The 23,048-nt window shown below is 35.5% G+C and overlaps 1 protein-coding gene across 16 annotated transcripts in view; it reads right to left on the reverse strand.

The window, feature by feature from the left end:
- The window catches only part of ATP11B (ATPase phospholipid transporting 11B (putative)), a 61,529-nt gene that overhangs the window by 2,679 nt on the left and 35,802 nt on the right, over positions 1 to 23,048 (reverse strand). For 3 of the 16 annotated variants that reach the window (XR_014588052.1, XR_014588053.1, XM_083848423.1), the window contains exons 23-30: positions 22,291 to 22,350; positions 21,262 to 21,389; positions 20,294 to 20,432; positions 16,827 to 16,892; positions 16,431 to 16,534; positions 15,637 to 15,802; positions 11,719 to 11,804; positions 5,407 to 5,540 (exon numbers count right to left, since the gene is read on the reverse strand). Coding sequence is in view for 10 of the 16 variants with exons in the window: in XM_083848423.1 (XP_083704549.1) it covers positions 5,438 to 5,540; positions 11,719 to 11,804; positions 15,637 to 15,802; positions 16,431 to 16,534; positions 16,827 to 16,892; positions 20,294 to 20,432; positions 21,262 to 21,389; positions 22,291 to 22,350 (852 nt within the window). In the remaining 6 variants the exon portion in view is untranslated. Of the gene's footprint in view, positions 1 to 606; positions 1,705 to 3,990; positions 5,541 to 8,115; positions 8,239 to 11,718; positions 11,805 to 15,636; positions 15,803 to 16,430; positions 16,535 to 16,826; positions 16,893 to 20,293; positions 20,433 to 21,261; positions 21,390 to 22,290; positions 22,351 to 23,048 lie in introns of those variants that run through there. The other 13 variants (XR_014588055.1, XR_014588056.1, XR_014588057.1 and 10 more) reach the window with 9 other exon arrangements.

Here is a 23,048-nt window from a genome sequence, read left to right on the forward strand (position 1 = left end):
TCGTTGAACCTGGGAGAATTTGGGATGATCTTAACAAGAGGGATTACACCCCTCCCTGGCCCCACTAGGCTGTCACATCAAGATGTCTTCGCCACACAATTTGCTTGGGATACAGCACTTAAGCTAACAGCAAAAACTCGTGCAGACAGGGTAAAAGCAGCTAATGCTGTTTTCGCCCAGATCTTAGGCTTAACTGAATCTTACGAAGTTTGCATAGACACTACTTACAGGTGCTATTTACAGTCTGTTCAATTTACAGTTTATTCCACAAAGAATATATATATACATATATATATATTTAATCTTTTGCTGTCTGACGAAGATTTTTACAATATTGATGGGACTTCAGTGTCAGAGACTGACTCCAAACTGGATTCCCAAATAAGCATCCAGAAGCAGCAGCATTTTTACTGGCCTCTACCTGAAGACTACCTAAGACAATGCTCTATTATATCCCTAGTGGCAGCACGTCCATTTTATCTCCCACGTTTAAGACAACTAGTAAGCTTAGCCATCTTAGCAAAATGAAGAAGCAGATGTTGCTATGCAGCCCCAAACACCCAGACACACACTGGTGAGAGAAGAGGGGAGGAAAAAATAAAGTACCTGCACGATGTACCATTCAAAGTTGCATCTGTGCAATCTGTTTTTATTGGCATACTTAGGTATCAAAACATTGCCACCAATGTCTCAGATCCTTTAGATATATGAAGATAATTAAGCATTAATTGCATCTTTGAAGTACAACATGACCAAATATAAATACATGAAAAAGAAAACATGCAAAGATTCCCCAACGTTAAAAGGATTACTCATTCAAAAAATTTATGCTAGTGAGACACCTGCACAATCCACAATTTCCTTCCCAATTTTCCATGTCAAGTCCGTGAATTGTTATAACAAAACACAGAGCATTAGAAAAGATGACTGGCTTCTGAATTGTACTTCAAGAAAAGTGAACTGTTACACCCCTTACAATTCCAAATTACTGATTTGTAATCTAACTGCTCTTCAGTGATGACTAATATATTGCCATTCATACACCAGCATAAATACTTGAATTGTATTTCACTCTCAAAAGTATTGAGTGTTTATACACTATAGTAACCACCCATGGGAATAACAAGATTGATTTGCAAACCGTTAAGACAGCATCTGTAAGAAACAGGTTCAAAATGAGTGCGTGAGCGTCTGTGTGTAAAGTGAAGGGTCATCATGAAAAATGAAACTTTAATAAAATTTCATTTTTGCAAATTCAGATCTATTGAATCATTTGGATTTGGGAGAAGAAAGATTTTGACGCTGTGCTATATCAATGTCTCAAATATCAAATACAAGATTCCAATCTGCTAATATGGTAACAAAAAAAGATTAAATGGTCAGAGGTAAACGTATTCCTTACAAAAATTATTTAGCAACTTGTAGATATGATTAGAAAAACTACTGGAAGCAATTACAGTCCAGATGACTGTTATGCTAGGCCACAAGACAAGCCACAGTTTGTCTTTAAGTCATGCTATAGTCCTGTCTAGGGCAGGGATGCAGCATTGAACTCACTTCAGAACCTACTATAGGTATGTGAGCACCACATGGCTTCCACAAGGCATTTACAAATGTCCCTGTTAACAAGTGGGTGAGTCCATTGTGGAGAGAGTCAAGATGCTTCTGTCGTTGGCATAGAAGGGATCCGATGAACTCCATGATCTAAAGTAACAATAAAAGAAAAGTTTGGCTGACTGGGAATTTATAATCTAGAGGCAAGGAGCAAAGTCTATGAAAGCAAAGATAAAAATGTTAGGAGATTAGGCAAATGTAGCTCTTTAAGAGAGTAATCTGTTAGTTTTATGTAAAAACCTGCAATTCATTTAAACCTTTGAAAGTACACTATAGTTAATATAGCCAACTATGTAATTAAAAATTCCATGCTTGCCAGAAAGGTAAAGTTACTCTCAGCTACAGATATTTTCACTGCTTTAAACTGAAATGACCAGAGGTTTATAGGCCAGCTTTCCAACTAGTTTTAGTACTGTGCCTCAAGAAAAAAAAGAAAAACAAAAACCTCAAATGTTGCACACGTAAATTCAGGTACTGTGAACGCTACGGTTTGATTGCCTAAGGTCACTCTAGTAAAGCCTTGTGGTAAGCACAGCTAACCACAGCATGCCAGTAGATTGCTGTTCTAACATTAAATGCCCGTGCTGTCTCAAGTTACAGGTGGGCAAAACCTCATCTGCAGCCATGAGTTTATTTCAACCCTTACTGTTAAATTTTTTAAGTTAAATTTTAAGACATCGGGAAAATTATCTAACATGTCATGAGTCTTGATTCAGAAGTGATCTTGCAATGTCTGTCTCTTAAGGACAGATTACTGCTTTTGGAGAAGAAACACTGCAGAGGGGCCACTGTTCCTGGTTGAACAACATTATAGGACTGTATGTGAAAAGCTAAAAAAATAAAGAGTTGGAATGCAAGAAATCCAAGTATAACAAACTTATCCTCCAATTTTGCCTCTGTCAGAAATCTGCTGTTTCTTTAGAACTGTTACATGCAGTGCCTTGATACGAGTACTACTAATGGCACAGCCAACAACACATTAATGAGCCCTACTGTACAAGAATGTATGTGATCCAGCATTCTTAGTATTTTAGTGACTGACAAACTGACAGACAATTTAATGGAACAGACAGACAAAAATGCATTCCATCATACTACACCACACATTTTATATTCTAACTGGTGAACGGAACTATAGAAAATACTTCTTGAATACATTTTACAAGCAGTAAGTACCAAATTCCTGTAGCCCTCTACTCCAAGCATTTGCACAGATTTGATTCATCAACATTTCTATCAAAATTTGATACCATATTTGATTTCATGTTCAGTTATCATATTTGACAGAATATCGTATTTGACAGAGTATCAGGAGCACAAAATACAACACAACCTATCTACATCAATATTATTTAAAATACTGCTCATAGTATTGCCACAGCATGCTTACAATTTGCTGCTGTCTCCTGGTTGAATATGAAGCTGCTATATACAGCGTAAGTATGCAAGAGACTGTCTTGTTTGTGACTGTGATCTAAGACATCACCTATTAAGTACAATGAAAGCAGCTCAAGAAAATTTACAAGAATTTTTAAATCACCAAATAGCTTTTTTAATTGAACCTTCACGATTTCTCAACTTATACCTGCCATATGTGATCAAACCAATTAGTACATTAAGAAATAAATAGACTTTCACATATTATAAGGCAAGCGTAAGGGAAGAATGTAAACAGTCTTAACTTTTAGACTAGGTTTTAAGTGACGTTGCTGTGTGGATGCAACTGAAGTCACTGGAGAAAAGACTGAAACAACAAGTTTTCTTTGCAGTTCTACTGTACAGAAAGTTAAGTGAAATGAGAAAGTGGTTCAAATTTCAACCAGAGGCAAAAGCAAAAGCTACGCAGCTTCAAGCCCTAGTGCAGCACCACTATAGTTTTGCATAATCATTAAACATAATACTAACTTCGATGTTCTAACAATTCTGAAGTTATTTAGCTAGCTGTAACTTCATTTGAAAATCATGAGGTAAACAGACACGAAACCTGAGAAAAAGCAATCTTCAAAAAATGCTTAATATTCTGTCAAATATGATTCATCTTCAATAATATTTTTAAGTTAAAGAAAATCAAACTGCGTGAAAAAAGGAAATCGTAAAAGTGTAAATACATTGCAGAAACATAGAATACCTACCTTGTAAAACTACACATTACTAAAGGAAATGTTAACCAAAAAATCTGCTCTAATTAGATAACAACAAATGAAATAAATAGCACGAGAAGTGTTTCATTTGGAAAGCACAGTTTTACAGAGAAGTGGTGAAAAAACACCAAAAAAACCCCAAACAAAATAACAAAAAAGCCACAAGACCTTAGAGCAAATACCACCAAAATGTTGATTTTTAGACCAATTAAATGCTCATCTTGTAGATTAAGAATTCTATTAAATTGTTTATTTTACACATCATGCCCGCCTTCTATACAGCAAGAATTTAATTAAAAATGTACTTATTCATCATAACAGTTCATTTTTCATATGGAATGAAACATTTTGCATAATCATACCCTAGATTTGTAGAAATGCTGAGTAAATTTCATAAGCAAGCCAAATGAGAGAAACCAACTGAAACCACAGACACGGCGTTCAACACAAGAGTTCAAAACAGGGATGTACTACATATCACGTCAATACCTAAAGGCAAAATCAGAACTGACAAAGCTTGTCAGTGAAAATTACCCACAAAAGATTTCATACTGAACGAATGATATCATGACCTTTAATGAAAAGGGACAGTGTCAAATACAAAATGAGTTTCCTTGAAAACGCGTGAAGTGCAACTTTTTCAGGTTTGCCTTTTGACCAACGAAGGACCATGATATCATTCAGGGATTGAGATTACGATGTACAAAAGACCATTTTTATTTCTACCCCCAAATATTTCCGTGTTTGTTAGACAGCCCTCTCTATTTGGAAATGGGGAGATGGCACATGAGCAGATTTAGTAAGAGCTTTTTCCCCCCACAGTTTAGCTCACTGCAAGAACGGTGTCGTTCCTCAGAAGTATTTGATTACTCTAACATGCTTTTATCCCACTGAGGTTTGTTTCACATGTGGTTTGTGAAGGAAAAGATTTATTTAGCACATACTTTGGAATGGCACACATGATTTTGACAATATACCTTCTAGAACTGAAAAAATGTTTAAAATTCTTAGAACCTGATGGCTCTGTTCTGTCAATTACACTGATTTTAGAAACAGATTATAAAAGTTATACTACAAAAATATTTCATCTCCATATCAATCAATGGCTGCAAGATTAAAGACTTTCCTTATAACAATAAAGTTATATTCAAGGAGGGGGTGTGAGCCTTTTCTATATCTTCAGGAGTAATTCAAGCTCCAAGGTAAATATTTGGAGGTTGTACATCAAGAACCAAGGGGAAAAGTCTTTCGACTTTACAAACTCCTGATTCGTGAAGGCAAAAAATCATAAAACAGGAGAATAAAAGCAGCAGCGAGGCTTGATTATCTAAAGAGAAGAATGTACAAAAAAAAAAAATCAAGAGAAATTATGATAGATACAATGCAAGAACTTGTACTAAGCCAAACTAAACATTTTAACAGAAATTTTTTGAAAACCGTTTTTCCCCCTCCCCATCCCAAAAGAAAGCACTCAAAAAGAAGCAAGAAACTTATCTTTGAGGATGAATAAAGTACAATAAAGTGTCGCATTTCCTACTTAAATAAACAAAACCTGCAGCTGGTTTGCTAGACAGCTATAGCTGCAGGCTCATCAGGTTCCAGTTTATAGGAGAATCGTCTGCAGCAAAGGCTATTGAGAGAAATTCCACACCTGTTGACCCGGGTTGGGCTACATCTTCCCATTAGTCGTTCCAGCATTCTTCTAACAGATGTGCATGCTGTTTCCCCATCTGAGAAGCAGCACATGGAGTCCAAGCAGTTGATACCTGAACTTGTCTCAGTAAGCTGGAAGAATGAAATATAAAAAAAAAAAAAAAAAAAAAAAAAAAATAGTATTTGCAAATTCTAGCAATAAAGATGTTATCAGAAATAACTTAGGAAAGGCAAGTTTTCTTGAAGTTAATGTGTTGAATATTTTTCAGTCTTACTGAAGAACTACAATGATGTTCACCATTTCCCTTCCCAAGGCCTATAAACATTAACATTTGACATTCCCAAGGTTTAAAACACAGCCTTGCTGAGCATATGGAAATTGTATAACACCATTTCTGCTTAATGATAAAAATAAACTGGTTAGCAATTTTCTGTATTATAGCTATAATGAATTTCTGGAGCAGAGCCTCATGCAGTTTAAACTGTCCAGCCTTGATTAACCTCAGTAGAGGTACAACAACTTATACAATCTGCTGGTGTATTTTTTAAGCAAAATCTATCAAGAGAAAGCTTCAAATCAAGGCTACAGAATAAAGTGCAGCAATGTGATTGTAAGTATTCATTATTCCTCAAGAAGTGTAGAACGCAACTTCCGATATTAATTTAGATCCTATCATAACCATAGGTACACACATCCTTGGCTTTGCAAGGAACAAAAGCAAATTCCTAATTTTGTGAAAATCTTCTCTAGATACAAATCAGACGGATGCTAAAAAGGTTTAGTCAAGCTTATGTCAGTACGAAGAGCAATTCAGCATTAGTATAACAAACTTTCTATTGTTCATTCTTAGCATATGAGAAAAGGACCCAAACAAAATGAAAGTTACACAGAGATGTATTGGATAAAGTTAAATGCCACCTTATTGCTGTACTCCTCTATTATTTTTGAACACTAGTCAACTGCAACAACTGAAATCCAACTGAAAATTAGCACTGTTGGACAGAGAATATCCAAAACTGATTTCAGCATTCTTTCCAAAAGGAAGTAAGCAGAGTGTGGGGATTCTTTCTGATTTTACTTAAAAACTCTACATGACAGCATCCTGTCAAACAACTGCCACACATGCAGGCTAATTTTAAGCACCTTTTATTCTTACCTCACTCTCAGACACCTGTGAATGAGGAAACCCATGAAAAGGCATCTTAACCTATAGCAGGACACCGCTCAGTTTGAAGAACGTTCCCCGACTCTTCACCATGTGACTGAAAGTAAATGACTGTTGTCTGAAAGACTTTGGTTTCCAAACCCAATTTCTTCCATGCCACCCATTCTTGCCCAGTACTAACACCTCAGAGTTTCTCAGAACAGTTTCTCTGAGCAGACATCGACTACGAGCAGACACATTCCTTCCTAATCCCCTAAAACCCAGGCAACTTGGACAGATTACAGCTTCCTAACAGAACAACTCCTTTTCTAGAATGAAGAGGCAGCCAAAAGAAACAGGAGACTTTTGGAAATCCAAGAAATCCAAGTACAGTTCACAACTGTGCTGTCACAGAAGATACCATGACGAGGAACAGCATAATTTACAGTATTGCAGTGAAAGCAAGTACAACCTTCACGGCAATTTCTTATTGTGCTGACAGAGTACTAGACAAGAAATTACACAGAGCAGAAGGAATTCCTAGCAGGAGGTCAGAAAGCAAGCTCTCTGCCACATATACGGTGATCTTCACTGTTGTGTTAACAGCAAAACAAACTCTGAACATTCCTCCACTTAAGATTTCAAAAGTCCTGACACAGAGCAGTCCTTGATGTTATTAAAAGACTGGCATAAAGAGGAACCAGGAGTCATGCAAACTAGCTCTCAAGGAGGGAACCTTTGGTTCTGGTTTTGGAGGCATGGTCGCTCCTCTGCAGTAGAATCTCCTTTGTTCCTCTCAAGTTAGAGGCTAACTGAAAGCTAGGATCATACTTGAACCATGATTTATGGAGAAGTTCATATGATCCTTTTAAAAAAATAATAGATCTGACCTTATGTAAGCCTGCACAAAACATTTATGTTCTATCAAATTCACATCTAAGTGCAAAGTAATATTGGACATGCATTAAGGACACAACATAAACTCTATTTTATGTGTACATATGTTGGGTATCACTGCCTGGAGAACGTGGGTTTTAGTATCTATGCCCACTGTATGAAAGGATGATATTTATATTATGCTAAAGAGCTCTTCCCACTTTTCTCTCTGTGGCAGACAGTTACAATCATAGGTCTATATCAAAGTAAAATATGGCATGGTAACGCAGCAGAGCATAATCATCTCCAAAGACCTGAAACATACCCTCAAGAGATAAAAGGGAGGTGAGCCAATGCTTACAAAATCAATACATACAGAGAAATATCTGATGTTATTCATATTTGGGCTGCAAACAGAGTCTTTTCATGAGGTAAGATATTGGATCACCATAACAAAAGGGATATTATAACAGATCATTTCATGTAATAAATGAAAAACACAGTTGAAATGCTGAATTAAAGAGTGATTTAGTTTGATAAAGAAAATCAGACCCACATACTGTGATACCCACATTTCTGGTATCTACGAGAAAACTTGCATCTTGGAGATGGCTCCATGACTGTCTATAAAATGATATTTATAAATATATATATACACACACAGTAGGGTAGAGTGGGAGTACTACCTAGTGAACGTAAGAACTGTCCTGTAGGCTAGATGGATCTAGCAGTTGCCTATTGTCCTCCCCTCTGTGCTTGCTTTCAGCAAAGTCACATGCTGAGCTGACTGAACCCTTATCTTCTTCCATCTAGAAGGACAGAAAAGCAACAGATCTTATAAAGCACCATGCTTGCATTGCTTTAAAACAGTTACCACATGAACCTTCATTTTACAGATCTGTTCTTGAGAACAGGGCACATTTACATGGAAGAGGCATTTTTTTCAAGTTAATTGGTAAAACACATGGTTTATCAGCGCACAAATATTAGAAAAGTTTGGTCTTTTTGTGCACCACAGACTGCAGAAGGGGAAAAAATAAATCTGAAATCTATTTCAAATTTTCAGACTGAGGTTTAGTTCTCCTTCTCCAACAGCAAGGATCATTTCAATTTGTTCATCTTACTACATGATGTTCGATATGCAACATAACAGACATTTCAACTAAACATTTAATCACACTGAAATATGCAGTTGGGACTTTGCTGAACAGGAAATATATTTTACCATGCACATCAAGGTAAGAATATTGCAGGGTATTTTCCTGAGCCCAGGTGCTAACTACCAACGTGTCTGATGGCATATGGACATTTAAGAAGGTATATGATATAGCTATTGCTAATCCACAATTAAGTTGCAACTTAACTCCCTTTTCTAAAGATCACTTCTGTTTTTTAATTCATAACATACTGTATACCAACATGACAAATAGAAAGCTTTAGAACTTTAAAAGAATAAGAGTACTGACATCTAACAACTTCATTGGAACTCACATTTTCAACATTTTTCTAGTTTTTCTACTCTTCATTTCTTCAAATCAAGTAAACCTACAAATGCCAATTTTTTTCAATTATTTCAAAATAATTAGAAAAAAGTATCTTCTGGTAAGTACATATGTGCACTTTTGTTACTGAAAATCAATATGAAAAGTCTACTCTCTCACTGATTCCCTCTTCCTATGATAGGTTCTGTGGATTAGCTCACAGACCAGCACCACACTATGCTAACACACTATACAAACCTGTAAAGGAAGACAAAGTTTGTTCAAAGTTTAACAAATTATGGTGTTCTGATATATTTCACTACTGTACGCTTGCATAGTCTTTTTGGAAGTTATGTGGTTTCTGTAAGGAATGTACAAAAGGAACAGAAAACTCTCTGCTCTGACTTCTACACAGCTGGTCTAGATCACATATGATAGCTATTAGGAGAGGAATCCTATGTAACAGCAACTAGAGGAAAAAATACAGACAAGTAATGAAGGCCGTAAAGACAGGGCCAGAAGTTATGGAGACAAGTAAAGAAAGCAGGTCTCTACAGAGATGAAAGGAAAACAAGCCAACAACAGAATCATGGGAGGGCAGATGAAGAAAGAACAGGGTCTCATGCTAAGGTAAACGCTCCAGTTTAAGAGTCCTAGATATGTTATGCACTAACGGCCTTCCCTGTAAATAAAAATCTTGTCTGTGTTTTTTGTTTCCCTGACACTGTGCACAATTGTAATACACTGTCAAAATGTAAAAGCCTCTATAAACATAGTTAATTTAATCTGTGATTAGAATTAGAACATGTATCTGAGCAACACGTCTCGCATGCAGATTAAGATTTGACAGTTCTTATGAAGCAGAGACATTAAACATATACACACAAACCTCACACACAAAACTTTGTTTACAAAGAAAAAACAGAAATGAGATACAATGGGGCCCAGTTAATAGACCAAGATAGAATTTGACATGTTCCACTAACTAGAGACAGCTATAGAGGAAAGAAAAGGGAATTTTTTCAAGTATTCAGTCATCCGTCTCTGGATAAGCATAAAGCCTGCACCTGACCTGTGCTGTCATATTTCCTTTTCATCCCAAGCTACAAAATGACATTATAGTTCAGAGGTAAGAGTTTAACAGGCATGCACAAGAGTGCATTTCTGCCTTATAGAAATCACAGGGACATTTAGAAGACCCCAAACTCTCAACTCTGTGTACACCACAAATGTTTTATAAACTTGAACTTTTTTGGACATCCCCATAAAATTTGATTACAACATCACATATATTTTAATTTGCATTCATAAAGGTATTGTGCTTTGGTATATCAACAGAACACTAAGCACATTCTCAGAACATGGCATAGGTCAGTTAAACCTGGCACTATATTGCTTTTGAGGCTTTTAATACGTATTTTACAAGTAACACAAAACCCCTATTACCAATTTTCCCCTTTCACTACTTTAGGTAAGGATCCACAGAGTAGCTTCTGAACTTCATCTGAAGACTAATAAAGAACTAGAGAAAGCCAAGTCCTAAGTTCACTAAAATTGAAGAGGTAGCTGTACTGCAGTTTTTGCCTCTGCTTTAAAGCTAGTAAGTGCTAAATTTTAAAAAACAATGCCTCCCTGGGGCATTTGGCAACCTAAATTGCAGAAATCCTGATGTGTTTTCACAGTGTGACAAATAACAGCTAAAACCTGTTAATAAGCCATCTGAGCAGAATAGCCACTTCAGATTTCTCCCTGCAAATATATAGTCCACTCTCAGAGAAAATATAAAGCTTTTTCTTTTTGATTCCCCTTTAATAGGGCTTTTATTGTTTCAATTAACTGATTTAAAAATACTCTAACCACTTCCAATGACAACTTCATCTCTTCTACTTTCCCTTATTTAAAAAAATGTAAATTAGTGTCTCAAACCCCCCAAACATGGGTTGCTTGGTTCTCCTAGCATCCATTCTCATGCTTTTAGACAACAGTTACCTGCAAATTATGTAAAAGAAATCAATTCTCTGCATTATGTCTTACCATATAATATAGATGTAGATATGGGGGGGATAATACATCAAACAGGTTAAGACATTATTGATGCATAAGAATGTTTCAGTGTTACAAATGAGAATCGTTATTTGATAGCGTTTCATGTACTGAACTCTGCTACACATGCACACTTATCTTTTCTTGTATAATTTCCTAGAACTTTGTATAAAAGTTATTTGAGAATATGTAACAGTCAAAATAAACAACACTCACTTCATAGATGCACAAAACAAACACAAAAAGCCTTAGCTGCACAAGTGTACATATGCACCCAAATTTAAAACATTTTCTGCACTTTCAACACAAGTGAAAGCAAATTAAAATGGGCAAACAACTCGCAATAACTGCTGCTTGAAATATATGGACCTTCCTGTCACGGCCTGATGAAGCTGAAATTATCCAACATGCAAAAGCACTATTAATTTTGATCATGAAGAAATTAAAAGCATTATAACCATGCTAGAAACTATAATTATTTAAAAATGGATGCAAGAAGAGCTAGGTCTATTCCAAAAGTTGAGCATCATGCTAGGGATATTTGTTCCTAAAAACAAAGCACGTCCAACATGCTACTTAGGAGAAGCATTTGGCTCAAAAACACAGAGCAAAGCCAAGAAATATACCAAACTTAATTTATCTGCACTATAGGTATTGCCCTCTCAACCCGCTAACATTCATGCCTCTTCCCATCTCTCTCAGCACTGAGTTAGTTCACCTTCAGCATGCATAAGAGTTGATGAGGAACTGTCCCTCCTACTCTACCTAATTTTGCTCAGCTGATTCCTTGCCCTGGACAATGGCTGCAGTGCGATGAACTCGTCACTTAAAGCAACTCTGTTGGAGTACATCTACAATTGGACAGAGAAGGGATGGAACATACATGTCAGTCAGTAGCAGCAGTAATTTTCTAAGAGAAAGACACAGGACAAGACATTGTTATAAAAGTGGAATGCACATTATATACAGAAACACAAGCCTGGTACCTTTAAGACAGTTCCTGGATCATCACGGCCAGTTATTGTTTGGGAGGACCATACCTGAGCGCACCTCAGCTTTCACACTAAGGACAAAGGCCTATACGCTTACATGTCTATACTTTACCTGACATCTTTATTCTGTATTACCTTGTCTCCTCAACAGTGCTGTGACTGGTATTTACCACAAGATTTATATTTTGATTCAGATTTTCCTTACTGCCCAAGTCCTCCAACTTGCCATAGTTGGGAAAGAACAGAACTATAGTCAGAAATTACCCAGACCAGGGTAACAGACCAAAGGCAGCAGACCAAAGTCAAACATAATATGATGTATTCTCTTCAAGCTCGGCAAGAAAGCTAGGAACACAGGAGAAAAACAAAACAAAACACAACCTAAACCAAAACGAACAACAACAAAAAAAGACACTGGCACCCTAAAAGGGAAAGGTAGATCTAACCAAGCTCATCCTGCGATAGAAGTCAACTCATGCTAGCCCATGGAAGACACTGATTTTTATTTTTTTCCTTAAAGTCACTGTATAACATAGAAAAATTACATTTAAAGTTTAACACTTTCTAAAGTGGTTCTCCCTTATACTGGTTAAATTTAATTGCTCTCTTGGGAGTAAGTTATCTAAGCGTAACATTTAACCGTGACTGTTGATACTATCACCTTACACCAATTAAAGAATTTAAAATTAAGTTGCTTACGTACTCAATAGAGTAATGTAGACACCTATAGATTGGGTCAATTCAGAGCACTAAGGTGCGTATTTCACACAAATAGTGCGCTCTTAGTTTCTGAAAGATTAAAATAATTGGAACAAGCATTTTCAGTCAAGAAAGCCATGTTAGTTTCACTCACAGCTTTCAGGGGAGTATTTTACAATCTAAATAATGGAGGGAAGAAGTAATATAAATAGCTATGAATTTAAACATCAGTAACTGTAAATATTAGTTCATGTACCAATTTGTCTCGCTCTAATAAAAACTTAGGAACTGTAAACTAAACTTTTCTTCCCTCAACATGCAAATACACTACTTTAGTCATACAATTAAAAATGAATAATTAAAAATAATTCAGTTGCACAGAGGGTGCTTTAGGACACAAGTGTTCTCCAAACTCATTCTATCGGAAAGCTTGAGTCATTTCCTCTGCCTTGAAACTGAAAGAAAAATATTCACCACAAATTTTAAATACATCTAATGAGGTATAATAATGAAAGAAGCATTCTGTTACTTCCTGAAAGTAAGTGTGAAAAATAAGTTGGTCACTTTTTCATATAATCACTTACATCTACTTCTTCACTACAAGAATAGCTTATGAAATTCTGTAGGGCCAACTGTCACATTAAAATGGGAAAAATCTCAACAGAATAAACCTCAAAAAAGCAACAAACAGGTGACTTCTTTTTGGAAATACATTTTTAACTGTGATTTTGCTATCAGATGCATGCAGAGAAACCACCAGCTGGCTGTTGAAAAATTTTTGGTCAAATCACATTTTAAATACTTAAACTTTGCAGTGTCAGGAGCTAGTTGTTTTCAGAAAAAGGCAGTGCTTTAGTAAACATGGAGCTTGGTGTTGACAATGTCAAATGGCAAAGCAGAATGAGAAAAAGGAAAATCAGGTTGTGCACAAAACAAAATTACCATAGCTATGAATTAAGCTATAGCCACAGAAATGTGTTAAACGTCCATGAAGATTATTTCTTAAAGGTAAGAAGCCTGACTGTGTCCTTGATAAAAACAACTGTAATTGAAACAAACTGAACCTGATCTTTTTGAAAGTAAGAGAATGAAATAAGAAATATATGGCAAAGGCTAGAGGGGGAAAAAAAAAGAGGGCTTTTGCTGTGTTAATGCAAGTGCTTTTTTTTAGGGACATGAGAAACCTCAACAACCATACTGATACACTGACAAACAGAAATAGTTGATGTAAAGAAAAGAAAAGGAAATGTTCAATAAATATTGCTATAAGTTTTTAAGGGAAAAAAAAAAGAAGCAAAGTAACCAACCATAGAAGTTCTCTTAAATCAAACATGCAATCAGGAGTCTTAGCAGGTCAATCTGAGCAGTCTTCTAAAAGCTAGTGCTTTTTTAAGAACAACCGCTCGGATTAAAGCTTGGATTTCAGCTATTAAATTCCAAGAGTGGAAAATGCAGCTAGTATTCCAATTCTGAAAAGGGATTAATAGATATCTTGGCTAGCTACAGGTTTGTCAGCAGGAGAATGTCTCACATGGATGTTTTTAAACACAAATTAGAAGGGTAATATAATTCAAGTAAATGAACAGGCACATACATCAAAGTAATTTAAAGATTAAATACTAAAGGTAGCAATATTGATGTAATGTGGTTAAGAGTTCTGTGTACATAGCTCAATAAAATTTGGATTAAGCAACTAGGACACCACAAAAATCAATATGGCACACATTAAACACACTAAAAACTGCCAACAGTTTTCAGAAGACAACTGTATATGGGCTATCTTTGTCAACTGGATGTTTTTCTATTTACTGTCTTTTTTTTTACTGCTATCTGACCTCTTGGCAATGACCTGGAAGAAAACAAACTCTTGCAGATAAGAAAGATGCAGCAGATAACAGGTTATTGACCTGTATTATTTAGTAAACTGAATACAGCTGAGCAACTCATAATTTCCATACTTGGCACTGATGTAAGCAGTGCTGGAATATTGTGTCCTGTGGTGATATACAAAATTTAAGACATTGAGGAGTGGTACAGATTACGGAAGTGATGGAAAACAAGTTGTTGGTATTTTTTTTCTCCTCCAAAAGATTCAAGTTCAATCTCTGTCAGAGAGCAATTAACTTGATCAGAAACCTAACTGTGAATAAAACAAAAAAGTCATTAACGGAAGAACTTACAGTTTATCAGAAAGGGTATACAAAGATAAAGTGCTGAAAAATAAAACCAGAGAGAGTAACTATGAGAATTGTGGGTGAAGATGACTTCTCTGTACTGTACTATACTGTACACTAAGAAGTAAAAACACTCAAATACAGATGAGACGTTTAACTAAAAGAGAGCTTAATTTCAAAAAGAATGATTTCAAGGAGTTTTTGTGGCCTGTTTCAGGCAAGAGGAAGATTCTATTATCACAGTGTTTCTTTAGGCCTCATCTATGAATTTACAAAAATACCATATGGGTAATTACCTTTAATTACATAATCAGCAATCATATACATGGCATATGTATAATACGAACAAGATTTAAGAAATACTAATTAAAACAAGTCCTACTGAAGCAATATTTAAAATTGTTTTCATCAACATTTTAAGAACTATTCAGTGTTAATTACAGTTGAAGAAAGCTTCTAATATCTAGACAAACATAAGTTTAGTTACTATTTTAAAGCAGGTATATATGATCCTCTTATACAGTTGCAAGCTGAGATGCAAAAGACTGAATGACCCCTCTATAAGTAAGTCTACTACTGTTAATATTATCAATTACTTAAGCACAGATGTCATTTCCTTGTAAAATGGTGTTCTCATTTTGGTAATTCTCAATTAAAATTTATCTTTTGAAATGAGAACACTCATTTATACATTAAACATGACAGCAGTATAAGAGGACAACAAAATAACGCAGGAAAGTAATTAGTTTACAAGACAGATTTTAACAAATGCATTCTTTCACATATTGATGAAGCTAGATATAAAAGCATAACATTACCTGAGCTTTTTCAGTACTCGTTGGTTGTAGATGTCGGTACAGAACTTTCTTCACAACATCAAGAAACAAACAAGCAACTACTATGAGGATTATGGCAAACCAAGCAGAACCACTTGACAACAGTTGAACAAATACAAAGTACATATCCTGGGTATGTAAAAATGGCCTGAGAAGTTAAAAGAAGTGGCAATTATTAAAAGGAACTTCTAGAAACAAAAGTAAAGTACAGGCAAGCTCAAGTGTATCCTTATATATGTCAAGCAACAAGTCTCTTCGGATACAGAGGTACAACTGTTTGCTGTCCAAGAACATTAGCAATCTCCTGGACCTGGCCTACAAAGAAACACTGAGGAAGGAGGGTACAGAACTTCAGAGGAAAATGATCTGTTTTAAACTACGTTGCAGCAAATCACTCAGTGTCCTATAGCTCCAAGTCCCCCAAACACAAGCAAAAATGTATCACTTTACTGATTTACCAGCATCCTCATTTCTGTTGCATTTGCCTTCTACACAGAATCTTTCGGGAACCCTATGTACTTTTCAAAAACAGAAATGCCTTTATAATCACCGGCTGTCAGAGACAAGTAATCCCTGTCCTTGAGCACATCACGGTTTAGCAACATGGCTCCCATTTCTAAAAGAATCACCAAAGGTAAATGGCCTCAGTAAGCTTAGAAATATATTTTTCAACACCTGTCACAAAATTCAGAGCAACACAGTAAAACATAATACCTGTGTTCTTTCATGACTTCATTTATCACATGTGCTATAGAAAGGAAGAAAAAATAACTCACCAGATAATTCCCCCATAAAATAAGGAGAATATGAAATAAAATACAATGGATCCCCAAGTAACAAAATGGTTTATCCATGTCCAGAAGTGAGTTTCTAGTGCCATCTGAAACAAAGATAACTTCAATAAATTTCCCTATTCCCCTCATACTTCACGGAAAATGACAAATACTGGTGGGAAGTCATTTGACCATGCGTGTGAACTGCACTTGTGTTACAACTAAACATTATTGTAACACACAAAAACATCTTGAGCGCCTATGAAACAAAAAATAATAATCTCTTATCTGGAATTCTTAAGAATCATTTACTTCCATATAACTTTTAAAACTATTTTAAATTATCGTTCAATTACATAGTTGCCTATATATCCAAACACATAGATTATGGTAACATACCTTCATCGTAACAGTTATAACCATAACGGTGAAGACCAAAGTACCAAATGTCCAGTTTCCGAACATCTAAGAAAATTGCAAGGCCAAAATGAATTAATAATAATAATAAAAAAGATCAGCCAAAGCATTCATGGTAAGTTAGAAGTTTCTGAAGTCTGCTATACTAATGAAACAAATCTGTGGACAAAGCTTGCATCATGAAAAAGCAAGAAGGATACAACACAAACTACTAGAAAAAATATAGCTTATGATAGGAGCAAAATTAACAATCTACAAGTCATCTTCCTTCCTGGTTCAAAACAAGTCACCATAAAGGCTATGTAAACGATGAAGAAAGCTCAAAATAATTACATGAAATGATAGGAAAATGAAGATACCAAATTGATCAATTAAATGTAAGCATCTGAACAAAAACAAGTATCAGGTAGAAGGTATTCACTTTAACATAAGTGCTAAACACTTACAGTTTTAACATTTTCAGACAGTTTTCAACATGCAGCATCACCTGTAAGTTCACATTTTTCCCAAGCACGATTTTACAATTCAAAAATAATGGTGCCATTATATTTTTCAAGGAAAATGATAAGGAAAAGACACTTTGTTTCAAGGCTAGTGAACACAAAATTAAGCTTCAATTCTAAAACGCTGCATCAGTCACTTTTGTATTCTCTTGCCCACGTAAGTTAGACTATCAAAACTCTGAACAAGTTCTACAACAACAATATCTCAGCTCTGACACCAAGCGGGGATGTGAGTCTGTAATCTCTCTACCCACATGCCACTCAGACACACGCCATTCTATACACGTCCAACTACTCTGCTTTTGCAAGCAGTCTCAATACAGAAACCAAAGACTGCTTTTTCATTTATTTATTTTCCAATCACTACCACATTAAAAATGAACAAACCCTCACCTCAATATTTACCAGCAACAAACTAAGCAAGCAAGGACAAAGGGACTACATGCAGACAGGCAAAGTCATCCTAGATTGGACTGGTTAGTACAGCACAGGGGCATGAAAAGGGTTTTGCACAGTTGTAGTCCTTGTTACAGAGCTCTGACAAAAAATAAAAATAAAAAAAATCCCAACAACCTTATCAGAGATCTCACAACTGCTTTTCTCATCTTTATACATGGGTGAAAAGTTAAGGCAGCTGTAAGTCTGAATTTACAGACAATTTTACAAATCTTCGTTAAAATGCATCTTGTGAAGCCTACTTTTGGTGTAAAAAGTAAATATGAAGCATTTAACAGCATGCTTGCTATTAATTGCTGCAATAATAATCGTGAAATAAAATTAGACTACTGCTTCAGAGTGACCTGTGAAAGAAAGTGTCTTTGTTAACACTGTTCTAAAACGGTCACGGAGTTAGAATGAAAAACATGAACAGATTCTTGCCACCATTTTATTTTTGAACACATTTACACTGTGGATGCTGCATCCTTTAATCCTGTGAAGTAACAGATACAATGTTTTGTATCTCCTCCTCTTCTACGCTCTTACCATTTGCCTGTTAGGTTTCAATAGCTGACGACATGCACAGCATGAAAAAGGGGGGAGAAAAAAGAACTAAAAGATCAAGTTGTTGCACAATGTGTTGATGTAAGCCTAACAAACCACCATCATTTAAAAATTATGTACTGTTCTATTCTGCTTTGCTCCAAACTTGGAACTCAGAACGAAAAAATAAGGCTAATTGCTGGTTCACTGCCTCGTCCCGACATTGCATTGTATCACACTTTTTTGGAAAGTGATCACTTCTTGAGGACTATTACAAGAAAGCACTTCAGCAGTATACAAGTTTCTCTTCCCTTAACTCTTGGCTTTTTCAGGCACATACTTACAACTTATTTTATGCAACACCCAATTCTACCAGTTCAAATAAACATCTTTTAGCAAGCCCACAGAAAGTAGAGTATCTCCAAATACATACTAAGACTTCTTTTTGGGTCACATCACAGAAAACGTGAAAAACTAATGTGAAAGCTGTACTTCAAAGATTCTCATTCAGTAGAGATTAGTTCGTACAAGAAACGATAAGAGAACCTTCTCCATGAAGACTGCACTTAGTTTAGTTTTACAGAATATAATTTGTTCCCTAAACTAAACAATTATTACTATATACAATGTTAAAAAGCATCTTTCTGCTTTGTAGATGTTCACTAAGCAATTTTGAAGTAAGGTGTCTTCACAACTAAGACAGATGCTCAGAAAGGCACTGACTCATAGCACAAAATGACTCGATTAGAAAAATACTGAAGGTCCTTTACCAACTCGCAAGTATTTCAAAGTCACACAGCTTGTAACAGATGACAGCAGAGGACATCCACACCTCAGTTATCAAAGACATTTTAGTCTGAAGCACAACCACATTAAGGTTCTTATATGATCTCATGATGAAATAGGTACTCCAGACAGCTGCTTCATTCCCCCTTTTACTGCTCCTTTCTCTGCAAGGATGCTAATGACCCATGCACATGCTCTCTGATTTTAGTCAGTCCAATTTTTGACCACTGCCTGTTCATCATTACATGGAAACCCTTTTTCCTGCTAAACTTCCTAAGGGAATGGGCACAAGCTATCATCAGCAGACCAGTGTGAAAACAACATAATGCTATTTTTAGACCAAGTGTCATAACTTGCAACTCTACCAAGGGCTACATGAAAATCAGCACACACCTCATGTCAGTAGTAAAAACAGCATAAGGAGTGATGCAAATGTCTTTTGGATCACTATCCCTAACAGTTTTATGAGTAACCAAGAATCAGGTTGTTCTGAACTTGTCTAATGAGAAAGCAGATTTGTAAAGCCTTTCCAACCTTAATGATTCTAACGGTTTCATCTAAAGTGGTTTTTGTTGTTGTTTTTTTTTTTTTTATATGACTTTCCCTCTCAACTTTGACATCATTAAAACACGAGTTCAAATCAGTATTTGGTGATTTCTTTAAGTTATTGTCTTTAAAATATTTATTCAACTAAAAAGTATAATTTAAAAGGAGCTTATAGCACTTATTTATTAAAAATTCTAATTAAACAATTTATTTTCAGAAGAAGCTTTAAAACAGGCTTAAGTCTGAAAGTTGCCAAATTTTATAACAGATCCTCAAGAGAAAACATTGATGCTGCAAATTAGTTCTACTCAAAATTAGTTCTGAATGAATAAACATAAGTTCTGCTTTACAGAATAATTATGACATTAACAGAAAAAAAAATTAAGATGACTAACTTAAAGAACCATTCTTTATGGACATACGCTTTCTGACAAGTCTTGTATTTCATAAAGTGGGGAAACTGTAACTCTTGAGAGCACGCATGATGAACGGTAAAGCATCTTTAGTATTTATAAAGTTGATAAAATCAAAAACATCTTAGATTTTTTCTGACAAAAGGATTTTGAATAAAAAAACACATTACAAAATATCACCAAAAAATACAATTGGGGAACAATTCTCATGACATTTTACCTGGCCATTTCCCAGCAGTGAAGTGTCTTCTCCCATTAGAAGATACGAGCCATAAAAGAAAATAAATGCATGAAAGAAGCCCAAGATCGTCCAGTAAAGAAATGGTTTATACCCTAGATGAGCATTTTTACTGATGTCTCTGCAGAAATAAAGATTTTGGATTTCAGATTGTCTTTATACAACTCATCAGCTATTCACATTACATGACTGCTACTGCTTTGAATAAATGTAACTTCCAACTGCACCAAGATATGCTTAATGAATGCCAACATATGAAAAAAAAATTATGTAAATTATGAGCAAAAAGAATTCTGAGATGACTCTGCGTATGCAGGGATCATCAACGTAAATTTTGTCTTATGGGTCAAATTCGAACTAGCACAAACTAGAATTCTTCTCCTTACATGTGGAATTGCAAGAGAAGAAATAGCCAGATCTGATACTTGCCCATTATCCTGTCTAGAAGACCTTCATGAAAAGAGGCACATCTAAGAGACATCTCTTTTTCACAAAAATACTTACTTTTTTCTCCAATAAGCAGTATGCAGTGCAACATTCTACCACTGGGAGGATATCTAATTCCACAGGAAAACAACTCCCCTCTTAGAAAAGCATTTTTTGCAGTGATTCCTTAACTACTGTATCTTAGTTTTTCATTTTTCATGTTTGAGTGTTTTTCACCTTCTCCATGCAATGCAGGAGAAGGCTGCCAATCATATAAGTTGACCAAGTATTCAACTCTTCCAGCTTTAACATGAGTAAAATAAAAAGATACTTCTCTTTAAAATGCTAATTTTGATTAACTTTTGGGATGAAAACTGTAGCTGTAGTACTTCCTCTCGAGGATAATTATTGAAAATTACATAAATTACAGATAAAAGGAATGTGTAGTAGCAAGTTCAGACTTCTACAGATATCACTGTTCTAAATGGTATGCTGCTGTTGTGATGTATGTAGGATATACATACCGATAGAGCACAGGTTTACTCTGTAATACATGCGGATGCACATGCTGTTCAAAAAGACTGTAGATGAGGACAGGCAAGGAAGTGAAACAGATATTGTACAAGGTCAGGTATACACTGTCATAGAGTGTCTGAAAATGGAAATAAAAATTACTTTGAGAAATATCAAGAAAAGAGTTGTTCATATTTATTAAAATCAACAGCAGAAACAAACAATTTAATCACATAAATTTACCAAGTAGAAAAAAGCTATATTTACATCATGATCTAGTAACATCAAGCTGTCAAACAGCAAAAAATGAATCTAGATATTTGTCGAATTTTACATCTGTGGTGCTCCTGCGTAGTCTACCTTTTCCATGAAACAATTAATTTGCCAGTATCAGAAGAAAACCATGCAGAAGAACTTTAAAACTTAGAAACCTCTTAAAGTACTCTCAAAGTATGCAAAACTGCTACAAGAGAGTTGCATTATCGTATATATGTGATTTTTAGAGTCAACAGCACCAAATTTAAGTTTTTGTTGAAGCAAAGAACTCTTTTCTGCTCCTACAGAAAACAGGTGAATAAAAAAAGTTATATTCAATCAAAAATATGATTGTATATAATCACATATATGATTAAAGTATGGGAAACAGAAGCCCAGCAGTTAGTCAAGCAAACTTGAAAGATACAGACCAAAATATCCTGAACTTCACTAATGATTTATAATTTCTCTGGAGGAAAAGAAACAACAGCCATTTAATGAATGATACACCATTTTGACAGCATCTTTGCATCCAAACTGAAAAAAAAGCTCTTACAGAGAGCTCAGTAAAAAAATCTTACATGTGCAACTTTCTTTTCATTCATATGAATTCCTAACAATAAGAGATTCATTCATCAGCAGTACTAAGTTGAAAAAAAAATCACTAAATACACTTGCTTTTGATGAGGAAAGAATATTTCATAGTTCTCCTTTTTTTTTTTTTTTTGTTATTTACCCGAGATTCTCACACACATTGAACAAGCTATAAGGCCTCCTATACTTACTTGTTGTGAAAACAAACAGAAGAACTGATATAAAAATTGTGGTGTAATAAAGCACACATTCTGAAAAACAAGAAGTGAATGAAACAATTAATCCTTCAGTATATGCCTTGCAGTCCCAAAAAGAAATTGCTAACTCCTGCAAGCTAGTAAAAATACGTGTTTAGAAGACAAAACATGGCTTGGTGGCCAACCCTAGAATTCCAGCTAAATTTAAATTAGAATAGAATAGTTCATTTGGAAGGGACCTACAACGATCATCAAGTCCAACGGCCTGACCACTTCAGGGCTAACCAAAAGTTAAAGCACATTATTAAGGGCATTACCCAAATGCCTCTTGAACACTGAGAGGCCTGGGGTGTTCACCACCTCACTAGGGAGCCTGTTTCAATATTTGACCACCCTCATGGCAAAGAAATTTTTCCTAATAGCTATAATAGCTAGTCTGATAGTGAAGTGGGGTTTTTGTTTTGTTTTTTACTTACGTCTGATGATCAGCACACACACACACACACAGACAAAAAAAAAAAGCTATTAGCCTTGAGTTTTAAGCACTCTAGCCCAGGACTGAGCTCCTAGGCTTCCAAGCAGCAACTCTTCCCTCCAACATTTTGCTTATGTTCCCTACTGCTCCAAGTCTATAAAACCCTAAGAGGCATCCAGAGATAACTTGGCTGCTGGTGCATACTTTCCTTGGACTGTTTCACCTCAAGATTTTTTAAGTCAAGGCTGGGACTGTTAAATTTTCTTAAGGTGAGCCT

Source organism: Anser anser (assembly GCF_964211835.1).
Source record: "Anser anser genome assembly, chromosome: 9".
In the NCBI taxonomy this organism is placed as follows: Eukaryota; Metazoa; Chordata; class Aves; order Anseriformes; family Anatidae; genus Anser; species Anser anser.